At 43.2% G+C, this 27,401-nt stretch overlaps 1 protein-coding gene across 2 annotated transcripts in view; it reads left to right on the forward strand.

The window, feature by feature from the left end:
- Nucleotides 1–1,937: 1,937 nt before the first annotated feature.
- Nucleotides 1,938–27,401, forward strand: part of LOC126181628 (amphoterin-induced protein 3-like) — a 161,096-nt gene continuing 135,632 nt past the window's right edge. Inside the window, exons 1-2 of one of the 2 annotated variants that reach the window (XM_049924786.1) lie at nt 1,941–2,034; nt 2,117–2,193. In XM_049924786.1, the coding sequence (XP_049780743.1) occupies nt 2,182–2,193 (12 nt within the window). In that variant the 5' untranslated portion in view covers nt 1,941–2,034; nt 2,117–2,181. Of the gene's footprint in view, nt 2,035–2,116; nt 2,194–27,401 lie in introns of both variants that reach the window. The other variant, XM_049924787.1, reaches the window with a different exon arrangement.

The raw sequence follows: 27,401 nt of genomic DNA on the forward strand, positions 1-27,401 counted from the left end.
AGGAGTCACATCTCTCTCCAACTGCACACACCCCACACCATTACAGAGCCTCTACTAGCTTGAACAGTCCCCTGCTCACATTCAGGGTCCATGGATTAGTGAGGTTGTCACCATACCATGGCCGAGCGGTTGTAGGCGCTTCAGTCCGGAACCGTGCTGCTGCTCCGGTGGCAGGTTCGAAACCTGCCTCGGGCATGGATGTGTGTGATGTCCTTAAGTTAGTTAGATTTACGTTGTTTTAAGTCTAGGGGACTGATGATTTCAGATGTTAAGCCCCATAGTCCTTAGAGCCATTTGAACCATTTGTCACCATACCCGTACACGTCCATCCGCTCGATACAATTTGACATGAGACTCTTCCGACCAGGCAACATGTTTCCAGTCTTCAACAGTCCAGTGTCGGTGTTGACGGACCTAAGGGAGGCGTAAACCTTTGTCTCGTGCAGTCATGAAGGGTACATGAGTGGGCTTTCGTCTTCGAAAGCCCGTTTCGATGGTGTTTCGTTGAATGGTTCGCACGCTGGCACTTGTCGATGGCCCAGCATTGAAATCTGCAGCAACTTGCGGAAGGGTTGCACATCTGTCACGTTGAACGATTCTCTTCAGTCGTCGTTTGGTCCCGCTCTTTTAGGACCTTTTTCTGGCCGCAGCGACGTCGTAGATTAGATGTTTTACCGAGTTCCTGATATTCACGGTACACTCGTGGAGTGGTCGTACGGGAAAATCCCCACTTCATGGCTACCTCGGAGATGCTGTGTCCCATCGCTCGTGCGCCGACTGTAACATCACGTTCAAACTCAGTTAAATCTTGATAATTTGCCATTGTAGTAGCAACTAACGATATGACAATTGCGCGAAGACATCGGCTGTCATATGTAGGCGTTGCCGACCGCAGTGTCGTATTGTGCCTGTTTACATATCTCTGTGTTTGAAGCCGGCCGCGGTGGCCGAGCGATTCTAGGCTCTTCAGTCCGGAACCGCGCGACTGCTACGGTCGCAGGTTCGAATCCTGCCTCGGGCATGGATGTGTGTGATGTTCTTAGGTTAGTTAGGTTTAAGTAGTTCCAAGTTCTAGGGGACTGATGACCTCAGATGTTAAGTCCCATAGTGCTCAGAGCCATTTTTTTCTGTATTTGAATACACACGCCTGCACCAGTTTCTTTGGCACTTCATTGTGTAAAGAATAGTTGATTGCCTTATTTCCTCAAGTAAGATCCATTGTTATTATTTGACGCAAAATTCAACTGATTATGTGGGTATAATCGTCCGAAACGCCTGTGGAAAGAACAGTATAATTGAAACTTCCTGGCAGATTAAAACTGTGTGCCGCACCGAGACTCGACCTCGGGGCCTTTGCCTTTCGCAGGCAAGTGCTCTACCAACTGAGCTACCCAAGCACGACTCACGGCACGTCCTCACAGCTTTACTTCTGCCAGTACCTCGTCTCCTGCCTTCCAAACTTTGCAGAAGCTCTCCTGCGAACCTAGCAGAACTAGAGCACTTGCCCGGGAAAGGCAAAGGTCCCGAGTTCGAGTCTCGGTCCGGCACACCGTTTTAATCTGCCAGGAAGTTTCATATCAGCGCACACTCCGCTGCAGAGTGAAAATCTCATTCTGGATACAATATAATTGATAATCACAACTGTCACCGTCAAGTCTACTCCATAATTTTCACATTTGAAGTTACGTAGTAATATGTCTGATTCTGCTTTCAGGGGTCCGTTTGAGGAGAAAGGACACAGTGTACCTGCAAGTACGTAAGCGGTTTCTCCCGCCTGAGAGTAGTCGTGCTCGAACCCCGGTGCAGTCTGCGGCGGCGGCACGGCTGAGCAGATAGCGGGCCGCGACTTCTGCCGTGACGTCACAGTGTGCGCGGGCAGCGGCGGCGCAGGGGCTCCACTGGTTGGCGCATCCAGGCGTCCAGTCCAGTCGACCAGCGGCGGCCGAGCCAGCCAACAGCTAGCGGACGGCAGCAGCGGGCAACGAGCGGCATGCGGCGCGGGGTGGCGGCACGGACGGCGGTCTAGCCCTCGAGGTAGGTGGCGCCGTCAGTGTTCTGCTGCCAGAGTGCGTGACACGCCGAGTGCCGACGTCTGTGTGTGGCATCGTGTTTACAGTTCTGGTGTTGAGTGTGCTGTGAGCAAGTGGGGATCACGAGTGACGTTGACTGTTGGACACCACAATGAGAATAAAGGTCAGTTCAGTGGTTAACAAAACCAAATTTATGGCAAAAGCAAATTTTAATTACGGTGCATAACGCATTTCGAACGCTGTCGGCCTACTTTCAGACAGTATTTCCAATCGGACCCTAAATTTGTGTCGGGTGTTGACTTTTTCTTTGCCTACCAAAAATCTCTCAAACGACCACTAAAAATTTTTTTCCGTTTTATGTGAGTGACTGATTGTTATGTGTACCAGAAGTGGCGGCCACTGAAATTTGTCTCAAACTGAGGTAATAACTCATTGATATCCGAATAAAAACAATCGTATCAGGTGTTTAACTCACCAAACTGATTTTATTCTTTCAAGTGTAGAAATAGTGTGTTTTCTACCTTTTTTTACAACCCTGCATGCGTCCGTGAAGCCTTTATTTTGTAGTTTTTTCAAGATCGAAAATATTTTATGATCACTGAAAGAAGTTTGCTATACAGATAAAACTCCACGCAGCTACTTAATCGAATTAAACAGCAATGAAGTGCCGAGGTTTTGCTGTCACGAAACTAGGATGATTGTCATACGCACTGCCCCCCCTCCCCCCCCCCCCCCATTCACCGCGATATTGTGCTTTCTCATATGTCACAAACGACCAAGCGATGTGGAGCATTGTTTTATTTGGGAAAAGACCACAATGTCCACGGGCTGGCCCTAATTTAGTTTTTCGTGGCTACCTCTACATCTATAGAGGCATATGACTGTGTTCCTACAAAGGACGACATATTTTTTGTATCCCTTGTCCAGGCAGAATTAGTATTCCGTTTGTTTGCCTCTTCAAGTAAACGTACCCCAATTTCTGTATTTATTAAATCAGTTTTGACAGATTTTTAAAGAAGTCTGATATTCCAAATTTCAGTAAATTTACTGCAATTACCGGTAGATCCACTTCCGACATTGTTTATTGGGGCAATTGTTATACCATTGTTATAAACTATGAAATAAAGAAATTGTGGAATATTTTAGCAGGAATAAAGGAACTGTCAGGATCGGTTGCTGACGTACGTTTTTTACTGAACCGAGCACCAGAAACCACATGGCTCCCAATTCTTTGATCGACAGAAAGTGGTTACTGTTAATGAAAGCAATTCTTTTTTCACTGAATGCCCCTTACTGTTATGGTTGTAAAAATTTACGTTATAGATACACTGTAGTTAGTTATTTTGATCGTATGCCTGTCGTTCAGAATTTCCCTGCCTACTGGTACCATTTCGTTGTCAGGATCTCTTCTAACAGTATTGCTAAGTGTTACCGCGTCTTTCTAGTGTCTCTGGGACGCTTTAGGCGACACTATATCTGCTATAATTAATCTAATCTTATATTCTTCAGTGATACGCCTGCTGCTGTTAAGTATTTACGATTATCTCTGACAAATTCTTCCCGTAGTTTTGCAGTGAGTTCTGGCGAGATAAACCGCGTCATACTCCCTCCGCCATTGATGCAGCGATTGAGACTGTGACTTGTTTGTAGATATCTGATGCTATCAACTGTTTTCTTTGCCTACGTTTAGTGCTTGTAATTACTATGTTCTGTTAATTATTCAGTAACTTTGGATATACAAACATTCTCCTTGAAGGAGGATGTGTGTGTGTGTGTGTGTGTGTGTGTGTGTGTGTGTGTGTGTGTGTGTGTGTGTAAGAGAGAGAGCGAAGCGATCGGGTAAATACTGTGGTATGCAGCATATAGCTGTACTTGGAGCAATCAGAAAAACATTTCTTTCTTCTATAAAAAATGGGAGCAGATAACCCCTTCGACCGGGAACGGCGAGGTCGTCTTGAATACGTCGTTTTTTATTATTATGTTCTCAGATTTACGTATATTGTTACATCCGTATTATTGACTCTTGTGTTCATAGGCCCTGTAACTGTTGGTAGTTCCATGCTAAACGGAGACGAGATCAAGGTTTGGCAATGACAGGAACGAAACTGCGATGAATTATCTGGCGCGCATAGCTGTGGAAGGGCTACAATATTTAGCATACGTAAAGAGAATTAGATCCAATGTGTATCTGTTTTCTGAATGGCGTCTCAACAAAACTCGAGAAACTAAAGCTAAACAGATTTTGAAATTTGTCAACAATTTCACAGCTTCGTGCTCTTCTTTGACGAATCAGCGTAGTTTGTGGACAAGATTTCTCCTAAATAAACTATATGCATTAAATCTTGTAGGTGAGCGTTGTTGAGTCACGCAGACTAGTCTGTGGAATATGATAACCAGTAGCTGTGTACGCTGCACACATTAACGGTGCTTTAAGTGGTAGCGGATCTTCCGCGGCCGTTCTGCTTCTCGAAATAACGCTGATGAATGATTAGCCATATAGTAAAGCTGCTTTGTGTTGTTTATGGCCTGATAACACGTGGTCCGTGAACGAGCCCCGTGAATCCTCCTTTGGATTCTTCGCTAATGAAAGGCAGATTAGAGCTCTCTTGTGTTGGACATATGGAACAAAATGTACCTGCCAACTAAGGATCACACTTGTAATGAAAATTATCTTACGCAATGACAGAATTATGTGTTTTCTTTTAAATTTTGGGTGCTCGGGGATACCCATAGCATAATAAAAAATCTGTGTACAACAGAATAATGTCCGGTGACTGTCAGTACCATCGTTTACTGACCAATAGTGGCATGTGATTGTTGGTAAATCCCATAAGTAAAATGATTCTGAGGCGCAAGTCAATACAACAGTGCTTACGTTGTTCCAATCTACATGACTGCTCTGCAGTTAGCTGGCAAGTGCGCGCAGAGGGTTCATGAAATAATTTCAGACTATTTCTTTACCGTTCCAATCTCAAGAAGTACATAGAAAAAATGAACGCCTAAATCTTTCCGTGCGAGATCTGATTTATTACATTACGATGGTCATTCCTCCCCATATAGGTGGGAATCAACGAAATGTTTTGGCTTTCGTAGGAGTAAGTTGGTAAAAAAATCTCGGCGCAACATATTTTCGTTAACGATTACCACCGCAACTCGCGCATCTTGTCTGTGACGCTCCATTTCATGATAGTACATAATGAGTTGGCTTTCTCTGAACTTTTTCGATGTCTTCCGTCAATCCTGTTCCGTGACGATCCCATACCGCCCAGCAGCGCTCGAGAAGTGGACGGAAAAGACTAAATGTTGCATCTTCTTGGTATTTTGTTTTCCTTCACTCGATAGTTACAGAATAATTGTGGATCGGAAAGCAAGTTTGCGACGTAAAGCGTATTTACTATTTCACCGGGTGTGTGATAAGGTAGTACTGGAGACAGTCTCCCTTTCAAACTGAACTTCAAAATGGTTCAAATGGCTCTGAGCACTACGGGACTAAACTTCTGAGGTCATCAGTCCCCTAGAACTTAGAACTAGATAAACCTAACTAACCTAAGGACATCACACACATCTATGCCCGAGGCAGGATTCGAACCTGCGACCGTAGCGGTCTCGCGGTTCCAGACTGCAGCGCCTAGAACCGCACGGCCACTTCGGCCGGCTCAAACTCGCCTTCGGATCGTAAGATAAGCCATTCCTCCCTCTTCATTCATTCGGTTGGTTGTTATCCTCGTATCGAACCGTTCCCTCTCTTCATTGCAAGTCGAAGCCTTCTTCCCTCGGTAATTTTTTTTAAATCTCATTTTGTTCGCTTTTGTTCGTCGCAACTGCTCGGGGCGGACGTCGTAAGACATCCATTTATGTTCGTTGTTGATAGATTGACTTTTTTTTTTTTTTTTATTACAGGACACGTAACCCTCTGACCGAACACGCTGAGCTACCGTGCCGGCTTTCTCATTTTGTTCGTTTTCATTCGTTGTATCTGCTCTGGGCGGACGTCGAAAAACACCCGTTTCAGTTCGTTGTTGATCCATTAACTCAGTTTTTTTATTATAGAGGGCAACTAGGCCTCTGACCGAACACGCTGAGCAACCGTGCCGGCAATACTCAATAACTGCTCAGCTCATAGTTTTCGCTGTCTGTTCTGGGATGGAAGCGATTATGTTCAAGAGCCAAATTTCTCATCATAAAATTCCCCATAAATAGGAGCCCCCGTAATCTGCTGCCTGCCTTCTATCAGACCTATAAACTTGGCATTCCAATAGAACGTCATGTGCACGAATGAGTCCTCAGTAGCTCATGTGTTGGTCTTTAATTTGGAGTCGACATAAATACACAGAGTATTTATCATGTCCTGTAAATGCACAGGAGCAGCTGTTGGTTCGATGTGAACTGACATTTTGGAACCGGCAGTAGCTTCACCTTCCAGTGCCAGAGAAATCGCATCTCCTGCCAATCATTCATGAATCATTAGCCCCAAGTATTTCATTTACTATATGAGTTGGTTTCGCTCACCCATAGGTGACGGCTCCTGCTAGCAGATCAAGAGGCAGGACCCCAGACACAGCTATTTTCCGTGTCTTAACGTAAGAAGACCGCGCCATGTGCCGAACACGTCTGCGCCGCCCTTCTACGTTCCCCCCTGCGACAGCCGACAGCCGGGTGTTCGCCTCTGCAGAAACCCGGCCTGGCGTCGCGTCGCGCCGCGCCGATGTTCGGCAGACGAACGACCGCCTTTTCTGTCGCCGCTGCGGTCTTGAGATTCAGAGCGGCTCGCCTCCCGGAGAGGAGAGGCCAGCTTTTGTGCCGCGGCTGCAGCGGGAACCCGTTCCGCGGCTTGCGCTATGGTGCGGCGCTGCAACTGCCCGTCACGAGTCGCCACTTCGCAGATCGCTTTGTCCCGATAGCAGCGCCCGCTAACCAGCAGCGCCCTCGCCTGCAGCCCGCCAGCTGCTCCTGTCGTCCTGCTCTGCTTGCGCCTCCTACTCTGCATGCTGCTTTTTCTGCCACTGTTACTGCTCCATTATCTCTAATAACCCTCTCAAAACGTCGCATAGATAACACTTTGGCAGACTATAGACTGCGACGAAAGTCCGTCATAATATAAAATCATTTGCCACACACACATCGCAATTACCAGTTGTCTACATTTATGTGATTACTCCGCTATTCACAATAAAGTGCCTGGCAGAGGGTTCAATGAACCACCTTCATGCTGTCTCTCTACCGTTCCACTCTCGAACGGCACGCGGGAAAAACGAGCACTTAAATTTTTCGGTGCGAGCCCTGATTTCTCTTATTTTATCGTGATGATCATTTCTCCCTATGTAGGTGGGTGCCAACAGAATGTTTTCGCAATCGGAAGAGAAAACTGGTGATAGAAATTTCATGAGAAGATCCCGTCGCAACGAAAAGCGCCTTTGTTTTAATGATTGCCACTCCGATTCACATATCATGTTTGTGACACTATCTCCCCTATTTCGCGATAATACAAAACGAGCAGCCCTTCTTTGTACTTTTTCAATGTCTTCCGTCAGTCCCACCTGATGCGGATCCCACACCGCACAGCAGTACTCCTGAATAGGACCATCAAGCGTGGTGTAAGCAGTCTCTTTGGGAGACCTGCTGCACCTTCTAAGTGTTCTGCCAATGAATCGCAGTCTTTGGTTTGCTCTGCCCACAATATTATCTATGTGATTGTTCCAATTTAGGTTATTTGTAATTGTAATCCCTAAGTATTGAGTTGAATTTGCAGCCCTCAGATTTGTGTGACTTATCGCGTAATCGAAATTTAGCTGATTTCTTTTAGTACTCTTGTGAATAAATTCGCACTTTTGTTTATTCAAGGTCAATTGTCACTTTTCGCAGCATACAGGTATCTCATCTAAATCATTTTGCAAGTCGTTTTGATCATCCTACGCTTTCACTCCTCAAGCAATCCATTGCAGCATGTCACTATTTTACCTACTTCTACACTCATGCTCCGGAAGCATGGCGAACGGTACCCTGTTCCACTACTAATTTCCTCTCTTGTCTCATTCGCAAATGAAGCGAGCGTAAAGCGACCGTCTACGTGTCTCCGTACAAGCTCTAATTTCTCTTAATTGTTGTGATCCTTACGCAAAATGTAAGTTAGCGTCTGCCGGTTCTCTAAATTCTCTCAATAGCGTTTCGCGAAAAGGACGTCGTATGCTGTCCAAAGATATGCAGTGGAGCGTCTCCGTAATACTTGTTGATCGAACGTACCGGTAATAAATTTAGCAGCACCCCTTTGAATTACTTCGATGTCTTCCTTTAATCCGATTTGGTGAGGATCCCGAACACTCGAGCAGTACTAAAAGATCAGTAGTGCTCTCTACGCGGTCTGCTTCATACAAAGTGACAATTATTGAACTACATAAAAAACAACGTAAATTAATTACAAACTACTGGGTACACGACCTTTCTTAGACATGTAAATGTCACGAAAGCTATTCTGATTTGGGTTATGACGTGTTCGATATGCCTGCCATCCTTGGCGATGATGTGGCGCAGATGAACAGCGAAATTCTGCTAAGTGTCGGAAAATCAATACTGTCTATGACCTCCTGAATGGCTGTTTTCCGCTCAGCAATGATTTTGGGATTATTGGTGTACACCTGATCTTCAATACAGCCCCACAAAAAGGAGTTGCAGCAGTTCAGATCCGAAGAATATGGCGACCATTCGAGGCCCATGCCAGTGGCCTCTGAGTACCCCAGAGCCAGAATGCTGTCCCCGAATTGCTCCTGCTGCAGGACATCACGCTCCTGCATTGATGGGCTCGATCTCGGTCTTGCATGAACCACGTCTTGTCGAAATCAGTATCACTTTGTATAATGAGGATGAACGTCCAAAACTTTGACGTACCGTTTGGTAGTCACCTCGCCATCAAAGAACATTACACTGATAACTCCGTGACTGGACGCTGCACACCACACAGTTATCCACTGAGATGAAAAAACTTCTCGATCGCCAAATGCGGATTCTCAGTCCCCCAAATGCGTTAATTTTGCTTATTGATGAAACCATTCAAATGAAAGTGAGCTAAGTCAAACCATGCTGACACTAATTCCCATCATGCCCCGCGACCAACCGTGCAGTTTTAATGTACTAACGCAAACCGTTCAGAGGTTATGACGATTTTTATTTCATATAATTCAATAATTATCACCTTGTAGATGATCTACACTTTTCTAAAACTCTCTCCGAAGTCGACCTCTCATGCCGTCCTTATGTGCTCGTTCCATTTCATATGGCTCTGCAATATGAACCACCATCGGCTGACACTGAAAATTTTTGCCAGACCGGGACTGGAATACGGATTTCCCGCTTCGGCTATCCGTGCCCGAATCACGGGCAGCCTCCAACTTCCGTATGTCGTCGTCCATGTCACAGCGTCCACTCGTGCGTTACATAAATCCTCGTCCAAGGAAGACGTATCTATCGAGAGTCGAGGGCCTTGTATTCGCGAGTAAAACCGAAGTAGCAATGCCTAAAAAGTACGATGCAATGTTCCTTGTACCGTACTTCGTAATAAGACAGGTACTGCTGCTTCGTGTTTACCCAGACATTTAATCGGCGTGTCAAGCATTCCGTCACTAATATTATATTCCAACATTATAGGATCGTTTTTCCTACTCATCTGCATTAACTTCCTTTTTTTCCATTTAGAGCAAGCTGCCATTCAGCACAACAAACAGAAAGTTCGTCGAAGTCATCCTGCATCCTCACTCAATAACTACACTTTTCCTTACACCACGGCGATTTTAACTGAGTCACAGATTGCTGCTCACCCTATCCGTCAGATTATTTACGTACAACTTTAATGTAGAGAACAAGAGCGGTCTCCTCTCACTACCCTGCGGCAATGCTGACGACACTCTTGTCTGATGAACACTCCCTCCAGGACAAAGCACTAGGTTCTATTGCTTAAGAAGTCTTCGAGCCACTCACGTATCTAAGATGCTGTTCTATATTCCCGGACCTTCGTTTAGTCTGCAGTTGGGCTCCACGCCAGATGCTTTCCGGAAATCCTGGACCCGGTCGGAGTGGCCGAGCGGTTCTAGGCGCTACAGTCTGGAACCGCGCGACCGCTACGGTCGCAGGTTCGAATCCTGCCTCGGGCATGGATGTGAGTGATGTCCTTAGGTTAGCTAGGTTAAGTAGGTCTAAGTTCTAGGGGACTGATGACCTCAGAAGTTAAGTCCCATGGTGCTCAGAGCCATTTGAACCAAATCCTGGAATATGGAATCCGCCTGTTGCCCTCCTCCAAGATCCACAGGCGTTATGCTGCTAGATCAACACCTCTGGAACAGGTTGCTAAGAATTTGCGGAGTTCTGGCACGGTAAACAAATTTCACTTATCACAACCGTTCATTCCTGCACTTGTTTAAATTTCAATATTGTTGTTTCCTTATCGCCTTTATTAAGACGGGATAGTCAAGAATTATCTCCCTTTTCGTCATGAAACCTTTAAAATTCTCACACTGCCTTCTGTGCGTGCACGCTTATAGTTGATACCGCTGTGATCATGTATTCGCTATTCGACGCCAGTGAAAAATAATTTTCCGCAGGAGCGTGTATCCTGTTCAGTTGTTTGTGTTCTGAAAGTTTCTGTATAGAAATCGTGTTTTGAGACAGCAGATGAGAAGATAATTTTCGCCTAACCCTAATATTTACTGTTCGGTATTTTATGTAATTGTGTGAGCAACAATCGTCACAGTAAAATTCGTCCGTGTCTGAGTCAAATTCATAGGTACAGAAGAAAAATGAAAGAATTTCTCCACCTGTATCATAATTATAGTTACCATTGCGTTTTTCCTATATAAATTATTTCTGTCAATGACTATGTAGTTCCAAGTGATATTTTATGCCAGTCGCGGATTCCTGCTGATCTCAAGCAGTCACTTCATCCAATTAGGCCTTTCGACCACGCCTCCAAGACTGACTAAAAAGTTTCAGTCCTCTTCCTTGAGCGGATATGCAGTAGTAGTACCTCTGGGGGAATGTGTTTACAGTAGCTTATTCTCCCACAGAGATACATATAAAGTGAATTAAATTCAGTCAAATGAATGTAATCACTGAAAATGTAAAGACACGAAAATGCATAAATGAAATCTGTTTATGAATGCTGAACCGTTGACGTAAAGAATATCGCAACAAATAAAAACTAAAAGAAGACCAATATTCCAAACCGGAACTCCTGCTTATTGTTGAGTAGCTGCCATTTTAAAAAGATTTTCATTGATATTTTTTCGTGTCAATGCACTTGATTTCATTGTTTTATTTTATTCATTTCAGTTAATTTAATTTATATACGTCTAACAGTATTCGTTCTGGAATACATACGATTTGAAATAATAGTTTACTCTTCTACATGGGAAACTGTTTCGAAAAGACGATGCATCTGAAAAATTTCTTAAGCCTTAATGAATAAAATTGACAGTGGAAGGTATATGGACTTTTCTGTCTCGGGCTGGGAATGACGATTGCAGCAATTTCTGTTCTTATTTGTTCACGTATTATGTCAAATTTATAATGTTATCAATATTTAAATTCTATGTTTGATGTTACCGCCCCATATAAAGACCATGAGTTCCATTTTTCCATGAATTTTTGTACAGAGAAAAATAGTAAACTTTCTTCGTTAATTCGGAATCAAAATTAGTTCTATAGGCAAATGTTAATAATTGTTGTTTATCAGAACACTGTATATCTTTAATAATTAATTTCACTATGAAAAAGAGCAATAGGTTCAATATTCATGGATGTGTACTAAGTTTTTGCAAATAAATGATAGTTCCAAAGACGAAATAGATGTCTATGAATTTGGAAGCAGTTAAGGAACGACAGAAAACAGATAAAATGACGAAGCTCATTATGCTGGTAGAACGATGTTGTTCTTGTTGTGGTCTTCAGTCCAGAGACTGGTTTCATGCAGCTGCCCATGCTACTCTATCCTTTACAGCATTCATCATCTCCCAGTACCTATTGCAATCTACATTCTTCTGAATCTGCTTAGTGTACTCATCCCTTGATCTCTCTCTACGATTTTTACCCTCCACGCTTTCCCCGAATACTCAATTGGTGATCCCTTGATGCCTCAGAACGTGTCCTAGCAACAGATCCCTTCTTCTAGTCAAGTTGTGCCACACATTAGTCTTCTCCCTCCTTCTATTCAGAACTTCATCATTAGTTACGTGATCTAATCTTCAGCGTTCTTCTGTAGCACCATATTTTGAAAGTATCTATTCTCTTCTTGTCTAAACTATTTATCGTCAATGTTTCACTTGCATACATGGTTACATCGAAGGAAACGGTCTGACACACAGTCAACACGGGTTTAGAAAACATCGTTCCTCCGAAGCACAAATAGCTGTTTATTCACATGAAGTACTGAGTGCTATTGACAAGGGATTTCAGATCGATTCCGTATTCCTTGATGTCTTTTGACACTGTACCACACAAGCGGCTCGTAGTAAAATGGCGTGCTTATGGAATATCGTCTCAGTTATTTGACTGGATTTGCGATTTCCTGTCAGAGATCACAGTTCGTAGTAATTGACGGAAAGTCATAGAGTAAAACAGAAGTGATTTCAAGCTTTCCCCAAGGTAGTGTTATAGGCCCTTTACTGTTCCTTATCTATATAAACGATTTGGGAGACAATCTGAGCAGTCGTCTTCGGTTGTTTGCAGATGACGCTGTCGTTTATCGACTACTAGTCATCAGAAGACCAAAACAAACTGCGAAACAATTTAGAAAAGATATCTGAATGGTTCTAAAAGTGGAAGTTGACCCTAAATAACGAAAAGTGAGGTCATCCACATGAGTACTAAAAGAAACTCGTTAAACTTCGGTTACATGATAAATCAGTCTGATCTAAAAGTCGTAAATTCAACTAAATACCTAGGTATTACCATTACGAACAACTTAAATTGGAAACACCACATAGAAAACCTTGTAGAGAAGGCTATCCAAAGGCTGCGTTTTATTGGCAGGACACTTGGAAAATGTAACAGACCTACTAAGGAGACTGCCTACATTACGCTTGTCCGTCCCCTTTTAGAGTACTACAGCGCGGTGTGGGATCCTTACCAGATAGGACTGACGGAGTACATCGAAAAAGTTGAAAGAAAGGCAGCACGTTTTGTATTATAGCGAAATATGGAAGAGAGTGTCGCAGAAATGATACGGGATTTGGGCTGGAAATCATTAGAAGAAAGGCGTTTTTCGTTGCGACGGAATCTTGTCACGAAATTCCAATCACCAACTTTCTCCTCCGAATGCGAAAATATTTTGTTGACACCGACCTACATAGGGCGGAACGATCACAACGATAAAATAACGGAAATCAGAGATCGTGCGGAAAGATATAGGTGTTCATTCTTTCCGCGCGGTATACGAGATTGGAATAATAGAGAATTGTGAAGGTGGTTCGATGAACCCTCTGCCAGGCACAAAATTTGATTTACAGAGTATCCATGTAGATATACACTTTATACAAAAACTTCCAGAAAGGACTTCCTGACACTTAAATCTATAATCGATGTTAAGAAATTTCTCTTCTTCAGAAACGGTTTCGCTGCCACTGCCAGTCTACATTTTATATCATTTCTACTTCGACCGTCGTCATTTATTTTGCTCTCCAAATAGCAAAACTCATCTACTTTGTCTCATTGACAACATATCTAATTCCCTCATCCTCACCTGATTAAATCGACTGAATTCCATTATCCTCGTTTTGCTTTTGTTGACGTTCATCAGAATGATTATATACAGTTGAAATTAAATACAGAGTGATTCAGAAAGATAGAACAGATGTCAGTTATTTCTTACAGACTAGTAGTGAAATATGGAAACACATTGCGCTTGTCACTGGACACAGGAAGGTTCAAAGTTTTGTGTTCGCACAGACACCGTACCTTAAACTCAACATGAGCACCACGCGTTTCTCGAGAAACGTCGAAACGGTAGGTCATTTCATTCCACACACGAGTCCACAGGTCCCTATTTATTGAATCGACAGCTTGAACAGTTAGTTTTTTCAGCTCTTGGCGCGTATCTGCGACAGATAGGAGAAAGACTCAGACTTTTATGTAACCCCACAGAAAACGGTTACGTTGTTTAGGTCTGGTGACCTGCGAGGCCAAAAGCAATGAGCAAGAGTCTGTTGTCCAACTGTAACTGCAACTTGTAAGGCGTCGTTTTAGAAAACGCTACACCATTGCTGGAGGAAGTTGCAGCCCCTGGCCTGCCTGTCTTGTGGACTTGCGAGGGCTGCGTGTTATCGCGTCTCGGATACGCTCGACAGTTTAATCAGACGTGCATGGCAGACCAGTGCTCTTCCCTTCGCATATGCAACCGCCTTCTAAAAATTTTGTTTGCCAGTCATGAATCTGCGTGTGCAGAGGCGGCGGCTTGCTGAATCGACGGTGGAATGCACGTTGCATTTGAGTAGTGGATTGACTTAGTGCAACTTCCAACACACAGAATCATTTCTCTTGTGATGTAGTCGCCGTGCTGCCAGAAACAAAACCGCAACTATTTCTAAACTTTGAACATTCCTTGATACAGTGACAAGCGTACTGTGTCTCTGTCTTTTATAGTTGGTGCATAATAAACAACTGAAATCTGTTCTTTCTTATTGAAGCACCTTATATACTGGTCGGCCAAAAATAGACGTAAACAGTTGGAGATATTAGACAGTCCTTGTTACTTCTGCAGTTCATTTCTAAAGACTCGGCGATTATGTTTCTCCAGTTGACCAACAGTTTTTTCTCTCTTACGTTACGTCCCTCTTTGTCCAACGTGCAGAGGAAGTAGTTGTAGAGGGTTATGTTATAACTTCTTACGAGCCATTACGGACTTCTGACTGGCGTCAAAATGTTGCAGTCCGTACCATTACGCTGACCTGTCTCGAGCCCCATAAAAAAATGGTATCGTGTTACGCATTGATCAGAAAGCGAAATACGGTGGTGTCCTATATTGATTTGATTTTTGTTGTACGAAGTTGTTACAGTACATTGAATGTAATCAAAGGAGGTCTCATTCATTCTCTGTATAAATAACAGCAGTGGATCAAAAACTGAAGCTTGTGGAACCCATTTAATATTCTCTCTGTCATCTGAATCATTTCTATAATACACAAAACAGGTAACGTCAAAAAGTTCAGTCTTAACTGTAGTGCGTCTGTATTGCTTCTACTGGGACAGTTTCGGCACTTGGCGCGGTTCCGTCCTTAAGGGCGGAGCCCAAGATCTGCTCTGCTGCCGTGGCGTGACGTCGTCCATTCAGTCACAATGGCGGGTGTAGCCTGTAGTTTCATCGTCTTATCATTCGTCCGCAGCGATCTTCGATACGTGATGTGATACATTCTGCGCTATTCCGAGAATGGAGCAGACGCATTTCGCTACGAAGCGATGGAATCAGTTGTACTCTAGAACAGATGGATAAGATTACGGATTACTCATTGTACACTCTCACACCTTCTTCGTTTCTGTCTTGTAACAAACACAAGCAAACTGTGACCGTTCGCTGTATGTTTTCTGTCGTACTGGTTGTACTTTTTTTCAGTAAAGTAGAAAAATATTATTGCCAGAGAGATTGGCAAGGAAAAAATATTCTCACAATCATTTTCGTCCTGAGTGATACAGGCTTCTTAATTTGACTTCTCATAATTTCCTACAGCATAAAAGTATGTCTCTTTGACACGTTGCAGTCGAAGCTTGTAATATCGTTTACAAAGAACGAAGTATCGCTTCGCCGTTAAAATACATGTCATAGGAGAAGTTAGATTCGGAATTCCCGACGAAACTTTCTCAACTGGAGCGAATCTTGTGTAGCGAGCGTTGAGGTAAAGTTAGTCAACTCATAATCCAGCAGATATTTCGGAAAAAAAGAGTATCGATATTGGAAAACAACCTTGTCTGCGTATTTCGCTGGAGGTCGAAACTGAAGAAACCAAACCGCCGTTACAGGCAAGGCTGATCAAGTGGAACGCCCAGAGCTCACTCTAGCGGGCTGAGGCGGCGTGCCGCTCCTACAGGGCTTGCTTTGTTTGCCCACGGCCACTTGTTGAAGTTACAGCACTATGGCTAACTCGAAAATAAAGTAAACTTGGCATACGAGTCGATGCTAAATGAGAGAACACGCGACCATACGCATGCAGTGGCCGCACCATAATAATTGTGAAACTGCAGAGACTTCCTCCTAGGATGAGCGTACTAGTATTCATGGCCGTATGCCAATACCGTACACCAATTTAGCTATGCAAGCGTGGATTATTGATGTATGAATTTAAAACGTGCTAGGAGAAATGAAATGACCTTCGTATGAGTGATAAGTTGTCATATGAGAATTATGTAACTGGCTGATAAGGAGCAATCTTTAAGCCTGATACCCACTAAAATGAAGAGTAATGACCTTTAAAAAAAATAAATGCCGTCAGTCATTTAGAGATTCGAATGAGAGTGTTATCGGATACTGTACAATCAACTCCACTGACTCTATAGTTACGCAGCCGCTGCCAGCATTAGAGCATATTTCCCCAGAGTGAAATGTAAGGACAGCATTTACCTTTAAAATTGTTCGTTGTATTGTAGAGTGCTCTTCACTTACCTAAGACAAGGTATGTCTGACGAGTCATCGGGAAACACACCGACATTGACTATGGAGAAACGTTTATTCAGAGTTCCATTCGGAGCAAATACTTATCACTGTTGTTTCGTGACATTTCCTCTTTTAATAAAACTGAACAACCGCCGCACTGTGCATCACGCTACTAAATTAGGAGGAAGAAAAGGACGTTTTCATAGTTCCGTTTTCTGAATTCTTTTTCAGTCAACTGCATAAATCACTCCAGTTGGATTTTTAACTCCCGTCGACGAAGTCGTTTGTGATGGAGCACAAGTTCGGATCGGACAAGGATGACACTAAACACTCAGCTACACATTGTTTGATGATGTTGGTCTTCTTTGGTAATGCGGAATCCAAATGTTTCTACCATTGCCTTTGCTCTTTGGTTTTGGGGGTCTTAATGATAAACCCATCAGTCGTCACGGTAATAAGGTGGGTAAAAAAAGGCTTCAAAATTGTCCTGGTACAAACACGACGTGTACGCTACTGTCTCGGTTTCGGCGCGCTTTTTGGATGAGTGTTACCAGTCGTGGAACCCAGCGGGCGGCGACCTTTGACATGTTCAGAATGTCTCAAACTGATGCACGATTCCAGAATGAGATTTTCACTCTGCAGCGGAGTGTGCGCTGATGTGAAACTTCCCGGCAGATTAAAACTGTGTGCCCGACCGAGACTCGAACTCGGGACCTTTGCCTTTCGCGGGCAAGTGCTCTACCATCTCAGCTTCCGAAGCACGACTCACGCCCGGTCCTCACAGCTTTACTTCTGCCAGTACCTCGTCTCCTACCTTCCAAACTTTACAGAAGCTCTGCAAAGTTTGGAAGGTAGGAGACGAGATACTGGCAGAAGTAAAGCTGTGAGGACCGGGCGTGAGTCGTGCTTCGGTAGCTCAGATGATGCGTGATTGATTTTCATTTTTTTTTTCACTGCCGCCTTGGTAGTAATAGGCTGGTTTTCGAGCACCAGGGCCATCAATTCTCTCGCGGTTCCTGGTTCTTGGTCTGCCAGATCGTTCACCTTCCAGACTTGTTTACCACAGGGGCACTGCCTGTGTTAACGACGGACTGTCATACGGTAGTGCACCGTTGCCGTTCACTTCGACCAACTCGAATTATTCACAGTACTTCATTTTCTCAACAGCCTCCACTATTTTATTTTCGCGTCTCTAGCGGCATGCTGCGGTACTGCGGCACGGAAATTTCAGTGCGTACCAGCTCTGCAGATACATTGGGTGGATAAAAATATGGACACATCGCGAGAAATGCATGCCTGAACAAAAATTCAGGCGCTAGCCAAGCCTGCAAGTTGCGATGTTGTATATAACCACGAACGACACCTGTACAATGTCCTCAATACGTGGGAAGTGTTAGTCTTGGTTAGAACAGTATTTTGTGTAATCCTGAGTGCATTACGTCGGAGCGTAGTGCATTCGAATGTGGGAAAATTGGTGGTGCTCATATGATGGGTGCCTCCGTAACCAAGGTAGCCGAAGTGGTTAGTGTCTCAAACATCATCATCTAAGTCACAGCATATACAAAAGAGTGTGTGACGGAGTGTTATTCAAGAGGATTGTGACGAAAAATGTCAGGTCGACAGCTGCAAGTCACTGCAGAACTCATTGTCGCTTTTGCGAAACTTGCCAGCACCAGACGCAGGAAACTGCAGAGCGAGCTGGGTTTCCAAAACCACTTACCAGTGATTCAAATACAGGTAACGGGAAAACGAAGTTCCGTAGCCTTAAAACCTGGGCTATGAAGCTATAGAATGCCATTTGGTCGGATGAGTCTTGTTTCAGTGTTTCCAAAGTCTAGCCGAGTTTGCGTCCCAATAGTGAAACTTGGCAGGGGTTAGGGGATTTATGTGGCAGCCATGGGGTCCATGGTTCACACAACCCACATCATCCAGGACTGGTTTAGTGGTCACGAGGATGAATTGACGCCTCTCCCCTGCAACCAGTCACCAGATCTCAATGTTGTTGACTTTGACTTACGAGGGGCGTTCTATAAGTAATGCAACATTTTATTTTCTGAATGCAGATTGGTTTTATTCAGTATTCCAATACCCCATATTATTCTTCACTGTTTTGGCTACAAAAACCCTATTTTTCAACATAATCTCCATCCAATGCAACGTCCTTACTGGGAGGGCCTGAAAGCCCAGATGGTACTACTCTACTGATCGACGTCGGAGTCAACGTCAGTATCTTCGCCATTATCCATGTACTGCTTTCCGGCGAGTGTATCCTCCTTTGGGCCAAACCGATGGTGGGCGGACGCTGCTCTTTATGATCTTCTGTTAGGCGGCACACACAAAGTGAGTATCTAAACTCGTGGACAAGTATGTCAGCACTACCAAGAGAGACTTCCATTCGAGCAGTGAGGTATTCGATTATGATCCGTCGATCACCTCGAAGGAGAGTACCCGCACATTCAATCATTGCAGGAGTCTCAGCTGTGTGGGGCCGACCGCCACGTGGGAAATGGAACAGGTTTCTGCGACTTTGTGCGATGAAGACAGATGCCTCGCCCAACGACTCACCGTGCTTTTGTTCATTGCAGGGTCTCGGTAGACATTCTGCAAGCGCCTATGAATATCTGGGACTATGTTTTTCCGCCAAAAGAAACTCGATGACAGCTCTCTGAGTGGGACGCATCGACGTTACAGACGCCATTTTGAAGCCTACGTACAGTGTCAGCACCTGTCGGACGTTAATGAAACGATAGTGACTGAAGCCGGAATATTCGACGATGGCCCACAACATTCTGCGTTTTTTCAATCGAAACTGGGCGAGAAAAAAGTATTACATTACTTACTGGACGCCCCTCGTAGCTCGGGGAGAATGGTTCGTGACCGCGTGCCCTCTCCGTCATCGTTACGTGAACTTGCCACTCTTTCGCATGAAGACTGGTATAATATCCCGTTGGATACCATACAGTATCTGTGTTTAACCGTTCAAAACGACAGGAATGCCAAGGGTTTTCCTATACCGTATCATAGCGTAGTTTTTCGTGTTTATATACCGGGTGATGAAAAAGTCAGTATAAATTTGAAAACTGAATAAATCACGGAATAATGTAGACAGAGAGGTACAAATTGACACACATGCTTGGAATGACATGGGGTTTTATTAGAAAAAAATACAAACATTCAAAAAATGTCCGACAGATGGCGCTTCATCTGATCAGAATAGCAATAATTAGCATAACAAAGACAGGAAATGCTCAATATGTCCACCATCATTCCTCAACAACAGCTGTAGGCGAGGAATAATGTTGTGAACAGCACTGTAAAGCATGTCCGGAGTTATGGTGAGGCATTGGCGTCGGATGTTGTCTTTCAGGATCCCTAGAGATGTCGGTCGATCACGATACACTTGCGACTTCAGGTAACCCCAAAGCCAATAATCGCACAGACTGAGGTCTGGGAACCTGGGAGGCCAAGCATGACGAAAGTGGCGGCTGAGCACACGATCATCACCAAACGACGCGCGCAAGAGATCTCACGCGTCTAGCAACATGGGGTGTTTTTTTTTTTTGTTCTAATAAAACCCCATGTCATTCAAAGCATGTCACTTTTTACATCTCTATCTACATTATTCCGTGGATTATTAAGTTTTCAAGTTTATACTGACTTTTTGATCACCCGGTATTTTTGTCCACCTACACTCAGATAAAGTATGTAGTTATTTTTTGGTATTATAATTTTTGATTTTTTCTTATTTTCCCAACATCTCATAATAATCGCTGACTCATTTGAGAAATTTCTTTGTTGTATATAAGATCGTGGTAAAGAGCTCATTCTCTTGCTGTATTGATGGGGGTTTAAAAACTGAAGCGAACGATTCCGTATGCTGAATGCTGTATTGGTTGATTCGTTGGTAGCATGTTGAGGTATACATGCTGGAGGCGAACTTGGCCATAACATCGTCCTTTGTTGTGCGGAATCGCGTGCGGACGCGCAGGTGTCCTGCGAGGTTGGACGCGGGGGAGGACAGCAACACGGCGAACCACAAAACACGGCAGCGACAGGCGGCGCGGCGCCGTAACATCCGCCGGCCTATCGCGAGCACCCTGCATGACGCCGCATCCGCCGCTCCGTTCTGCACGCCTGCGGTTCCACAGTTGTCGCTGCTCTGCCGGTAACTGCCTACGTCACTGCACCGCACTCGCAGGGAAGACAGCACCGTCCTCAAAGGCGAGTGTTTGTCGGAGACAAAGGTGTCTTCAGGAGTGCCCCAGGGAAGCGTGATACGGCCGCTTCTGTTCTCTGTGTAAACGAACTATATGACAAACTGTGCAGCAGTCTGCGGTTTTTTGCAGATGACTCTGTAGTATACGGAACAATATCGTCTTCTAACTGGCTGTAGTAGGATAAAGAATGACTTGGACGGAATTTCTATTTGGTGCGATGAACAGCAGCTAGGAATAAATCCTACAATATTTTAGTACAGTATTAGAGGCGTGTTGGTTGAAACAACCACATCGATTAAATATCTAGGTGCAACGTTGCCAAAGACAGCAAAGGACTTGGAAGAGCAGTTGAACGGAATTGACAGTCGCTAGAAAGGAGGTTATAAGATGAACATCAACAAAAGCAAAACGAGGATAATGGAATGTAGTCGAATGAAGTCGGGTGATGCTGAGGGAATTAGATTAGGAAATGACACTTAAAGTTGTAAAGGAGTTTTGCTATTTGGGGAGCAAAATAACTGAAGATGGTCGAAGTAGAGAGGATATAAAATGTAGACTGGCAATGGCAAGGAAAGCGTTTCTGAAGAAGAGAAATTTGTTAACATCGAGTATAGATTCAAGTGTCAGAAAGTCGTTTCTGAAAGTATTTGTATGGAATCTAGCCATGTATGGAAGTGAAACATGGACGATAAATAGTTTGGACAAGAAGAGAATAGAAGCTTTCGAAATGTGGTGCTACAGAAGAATACTGAAGATTAGATGGGTAGATCACATAACGAATGAGGAAGTATTGAATAGGATTGGGGAGGAGCTTGTGGCACAACTTGACAAGAAGAAGGGACCGGTTGGTAGGACATGTTCTGAGGCATCAAGGGATCACAAATTTAGCATTGGAGGGCAGCGTGGAGGGTAAAAATCGTAGAGGGAGACCAAGAGATGAATACACTAAACAGATTCAGAAGGATGCAGGTTGCAGTAGGTTCTGGGAGATGAAGCAGCTTGCACAGGATAGAGTAGCATGGAGAGCTGCATCAAACCAGTCTCAGGACTGAAAACAACAATAACAACGTTGCCAAGCCGCATAAAGAGGAACGTGCACTTAAGGTCTGCTGAAGGGAGCGTGAAGGGTCAACCGCATTTATTGGGGAACGCTAGGAAAGTGTAGCCGATCTGCAGCCCATTCTTGGATGCTATTAGTGTGTTCAGCCAACGCCTCTACTCTCGGTCATTAAGTAAAGGGCGTCACCACAGCGTTGTCCTTAGTGAGTGGTAATGCGTAAAATGCGATCTTCTCGTCACATTCTTGACACTGTGAATCTCGGAATATTGAAACCTCTAACGATTTCCGAAATGGAAGTAGACGCGTGGAACATCCCAGCTACCATTTCTCGTTCGAAGTCTGTTAACCCCCGTCGTGCGGCCGTGATCACGTCGGAAACCTTTTCACAAGGGCCACCTGAGTACTAATGACAGCTCCGCGAATGCATGTGTATCCGACGCTACCGCCATCTGTATATATGAAGATCGCTATCCCATATGTTTTGCCACCTCAGAGCAAATCCGCTGAAAGCGAATATCTTGGCATCAGCTGTGTTAGATATAGTTGTACTTCCTAATAGTCACATATGAAAATTTGTGCTGGACCGGTACTGCAACATTGATTTACTTGCAGGTACATTCTACGTGCCAGCGTGGGCACAAGATTTCATGGGCCCCGGTTACTCAGGCTAGTTCTCACTGGTGCGGGAAAACAGACTGAAGCTGCGTTTATTAAATGATGAATGTAGGGGACTATGATGTAGCGGTGTGACATGTGGAAGTTTGGGTCGGTCCTGGAGACTTGTACTGAAAGCCGAAGTGGTTAAAGCGACCGCTCGCGATACGCTGATAATCCAGGTTTGAGTCCCGTTCTAGCACAAATCTCCATATGTAACTAACAGGTAGGACACCTATACTTTAAACAGCTGATGCCAAGATGTTCGCATTTAGCGAATTTGCTTCGAATTAATGTCGGACGGCTGTCAGTCGTCATTTTGTTCATCCAGACATAAAAGTAAAAATTTCTGAGAAAGTTTAGAGAATGCATTACTCAAAAAATTCCTACAGTTCATGATGTAAAATGACTCAAGAAACATAGTTCCTCCGCCTATACGACAGAATGATTATATTAACCGTTTACCTAAGTGTACTGAAGAGCCTAAGAAAATGGAAAAATTTGTTGCCTGTAATTGTAAACATTATTAAATAAGTTGATACAAATTTGGAAATTTGTAAGTTCCTATAGGACCAAACTGCTGAGGTCGTCGGTCCCTAGGCTTACACACTACGTAATCTTACACTTACGCTAAGGACAACACACACACACACACACACACACACACACACACACACACACACACATTCCCGAGGGAAGACTCGAACTTCCGACGGGGGAAGCCGCGCGAACCGTGCCTCAGATCACGTGGCTACACCGCGCGGCGGTTGATAAAAAATTGAACAGTAACATTTTTTCTGGATTCCAGAACACAGTGGCATTTCTCATAATGAAACAGCAGACAGGTTAGGTAACTATGTCAAACATTATCAAGAAAAGTCACTGCCTAAAATTTGGCAGCAATAACGTACGTGACAATCTGTATACTGTGTTAAAGAAGATATTTTAGATCCAGTAGTATTAACTGGCAAACATGTCATTACTATAGAAGTACATAATTTGCCACTGATCATGGGTTATAATCCCGAAAACTGGTTTTGGAAAATAAAACATTTCTAGTTCAGCTCATGGTGTATAGATGATGTCTTTTAGTAGACAGCTTGGTGAAGCGAGCAGTGAACTTAGACTGAATCCTAAATGGTGGACTTCGTCACCAAGCAGTGTTGAGTTTATTAAAGAAAGCGAGCATCGACTGGCAGACGCAATAGGATTCGGCGAAGATCTCAAAAACTGTACAATATGGCTGGCTGTAAACTACATTAGCGTTACATCCTTCGTTTACTGACTGCAGTAGAAACAGACGAAGCATATCAACGATTACGTGTTTGTGCTTAATTCGCACAGATTTGTAGCCCACATATTCCGAAGAGATTTGAAGGGCCGGCCGCGGTGGTCTAGCGGTTCTGGCGCTGCAGTCCGGAACCGCGGGATTGCTACGGTCGCAGGTTCGAATCCTGCCTCGGGCATGGGTGTGTGTGATGTCCTTAGGTTAGTTAGGTTTAAGTAGTTCTAAGTTCTAGGGGACTTATGACCTAAGATGTTGAGTCCCATAGTGCTCAGAGCCATTTGAACCATTTTTTAGATTTGAAGGAATCCCCATTATACGATTTATGCAATAAAAGAGGACAAGTTAACCATATACTATTTTCGTGTACCAGGTACAGAGCATGACAAAAAACATCTTTTATCCGATCATTCGTTTACGCAGACATTTCCGTTTCAACAACGGCCGCAGTGTTGCTGACGGCTTAAGAATGAACTAGCATTGAATGTGATGTTGAAGCACTTGCGAGATCAAAGAGATAGTGTACATGATGTGTGGATATCTTGTATGTTGGTATGGTCTCCTTTTAATACGGTATAATGACAGAATATTTGCTTGTGGTGGTCTGTTACATTTATTCAAGGTATATTTTTTACATAACAATTAATGAAGTGCCTAGTAGAATAATGATTCAGAATGGCATTCTGTAAATGTGTTGGGTTGGCTGTACGGCGATACCCAAATGCCAATAAAGAAGAAAAAACTGCTTACCTTGCCGCCTAACAACCGTGAATAGAGTAAGAGTTAGAATAATGAGATTGATGCACAGTGTATTCTCATATTTACGTACATTATGTAAGCAAAAGTGTTGTAGGGGTAAGCCTCTCCTCGCACCTTTATTTGTGGGATTGAATGCGAGAAAGTGTTGATATGTAAAATAAAAACTGAATTTACTGTAGTCCGAAGTTTGAGGTCGCTAGTCCTACTGGTAACAAGCCTGAGGACATATTTTTCCTGTAGTGATGGTAGTGATAGGACACTCAAGAATATATTTACTCTCACACCAGGAGAAGGACATTGAGAATGTTGTCTATATGAATTTAATATTATTATACAATGAATTCGTCAAATACTTGTACTATAAAGTACAACATTTACTCATCTAAAAATTAGACTACTTTTACACAATAAAGATTCATTCCTTTCCCACCCCTCTGTACGTGCAAAAAATTCTTAAGTGCGAAACGCTTGGTAATTAGCTAGTGGGAGGAGTTAAAGAAGAGAGGATTTCATATCTGCTACCGACTTCCACCCTTTTTTACTTCCAAAGTTCGTTCCTGTCATCTCTCTGAATAGTGACCATTCCTTCTGGGATACCCTGTGTAAAACAACCCCTTATTACACCACCAGCTTACACACTAACGGCGAATACATAACCGTTATTTCAAGGAGATTTCGACACACTGAAATTAACAGAATGGCTGCGCGAATCAACGTGCACGTTTAGTTTCCAATGGGGAAATATTATGAGAATCGGATAAAATGATGTTGTAAATGCTGTCAAACAACTGGCATCTTGTAAATTTCAGAAACCAAAAGAAAATATGTGAAGAAAACACTCAAAAATCACACAGATAGGCACTGATTCATCAGAAGTTAACTATTGCGCGTATAGTAGTTCTCCGGGTAAAGTAAGTCTTGGAAGTGAAGATTAGTGAATTATGCTTTATTTCAGTTAGAGAAATAGCGAAGGATTAGAAAGCATTGCATATAATGTTCTTTGTTTAGGATCCCATATTATACAACGAGCGTAAACTGGAAAGACTGTAAATTTCCGTGCAAGAGACAGAACGCAGCGTTCCTTTTAAATCGTCCATTTAAAGAAGCGATAAAGTTGATATCCATCTCGCTGTATTTGCCGGAATCGATTTTTCAGGTGAACGACAAGGTCAGCCGTTGGCGGATAAGATTCGCAATCTGAAAAGCAAACATTCGGTGACGAATCTCTAGATAGTGTACTTCTTATCACATGATTCGTCGCCATCGTGAAATCATTTCGTTGTAGCTTAACTTGATTTCTTCAGGAAATCTGACTAAAGTTTCCAGTCTCTTGGTTATTCGAATAAAGAGTATGTGTATATAGCCGGTGGCAAACTTTACGTTTTCACCCTTTTAAAGCATTTCGTTTTAGTTTTATACGGTATATTCAGATGGGCTCACAAGCAAACTTGCCACTTTAATACTATAAAGATAAATCGTGACATCGTATATTCACATAGACGAGAAACTTTTATTGAATATTCTCTAGAATTATTCTTGTTTTACTTTTTGTATCTAGAACTATTAGTGTAGAAGTGACGAAATAGGCAGGGAAATATCTCTAGATGAACGAGTTATATGTATGCTGGACAACGAAACTCTTGGATGGTGCGACGTAGAATTATCAAGAAGTACAGACAAAGATAAGTGATTCATAAGAATGACAAAAATAAGAACGAAAGGCTAAGAAAAGTGGACAGTACTGCAACTAATCGTAACTACAGTTTGTGCTGTGTGTAGAAGCAGCAATGTGGTGAATGTAAATTTCATAATATGGATGAAAGCATAAGGGTCTCAGATGTGACAGATATCCATACCTGACGTAAGTATTACTTTCAATAAAGGGATGGACAGCGCTGAGTTAGTAAAATTGATAACATTGAGGGTGGCATCAAACGATCTGAGGGCAGAAAGAAACCTATCTACAGAGGAATAGCTGAAAAATGAAGAGGTAGTCTATTTCATGCATCATTTCTCACCTTAAAATAATTAGAACACCTTGAGGAGCCGCCAGAGATTGACGCCTATTTCCTTTTACTCAAGATGTTTGTTACACTGTTAGATACGAAGCGCGTGCTGCGTTCGAGAAACAGGAAGCGGAAATTGGACTTTGAAGACAGATTCGATGGTGAGGAAAGTAACTCGTACGATACATTCTTAGGAAAAATTTTCAGACGTAGTATTTATAAGTCAATTTCATTTGTGTCAAAGTAAATAACTTCTGAATCATTGGGGCTGAACTACGTAGGTAATAAGAAAACTTTTCTCGGTTTTCTGTCGGTACCGGATACATCAGTAGATGAATGGCATATGGCAACTAGAAATTTAAAATATGAAGTAAGCACAGCGTAAAAGTTGTTAACAGTATAAACTGTCATCGTTCGCAGCATTAATTTAGATTTTTAGAAAATTTGAAGGTACACTCCATGACCATCCGAAATAAAAGTAAGACTGCGAAGAAACAACGTTATTCATCACACACGACACATTTTCAGTGTAATGGAACATGACGCCATGGATTTTTCTTTTGTCATTTACTCTTGGAAATCTAATAACACATAATAGATTAACAGTTGCAAAGCAATCTCAAACCACTAAATATGTGTTTCTCTAAGTGATAGCTATGTAGAGAGTTATCATTCTGTGCACTGACATTTGTTAAAACCGGTATATTTACTTAATGCTTATTGACAGTGTATCGTTTCTGTATTATCAGTGTTTTTTTCAGACGCTA

Source organism: Schistocerca cancellata, chromosome 1, assembly GCF_023864275.1.
Source record: "Schistocerca cancellata isolate TAMUIC-IGC-003103 chromosome 1, iqSchCanc2.1, whole genome shotgun sequence".
Classification (NCBI taxonomy): Eukaryota; Metazoa; Arthropoda; class Insecta; order Orthoptera; family Acrididae; genus Schistocerca; species Schistocerca cancellata.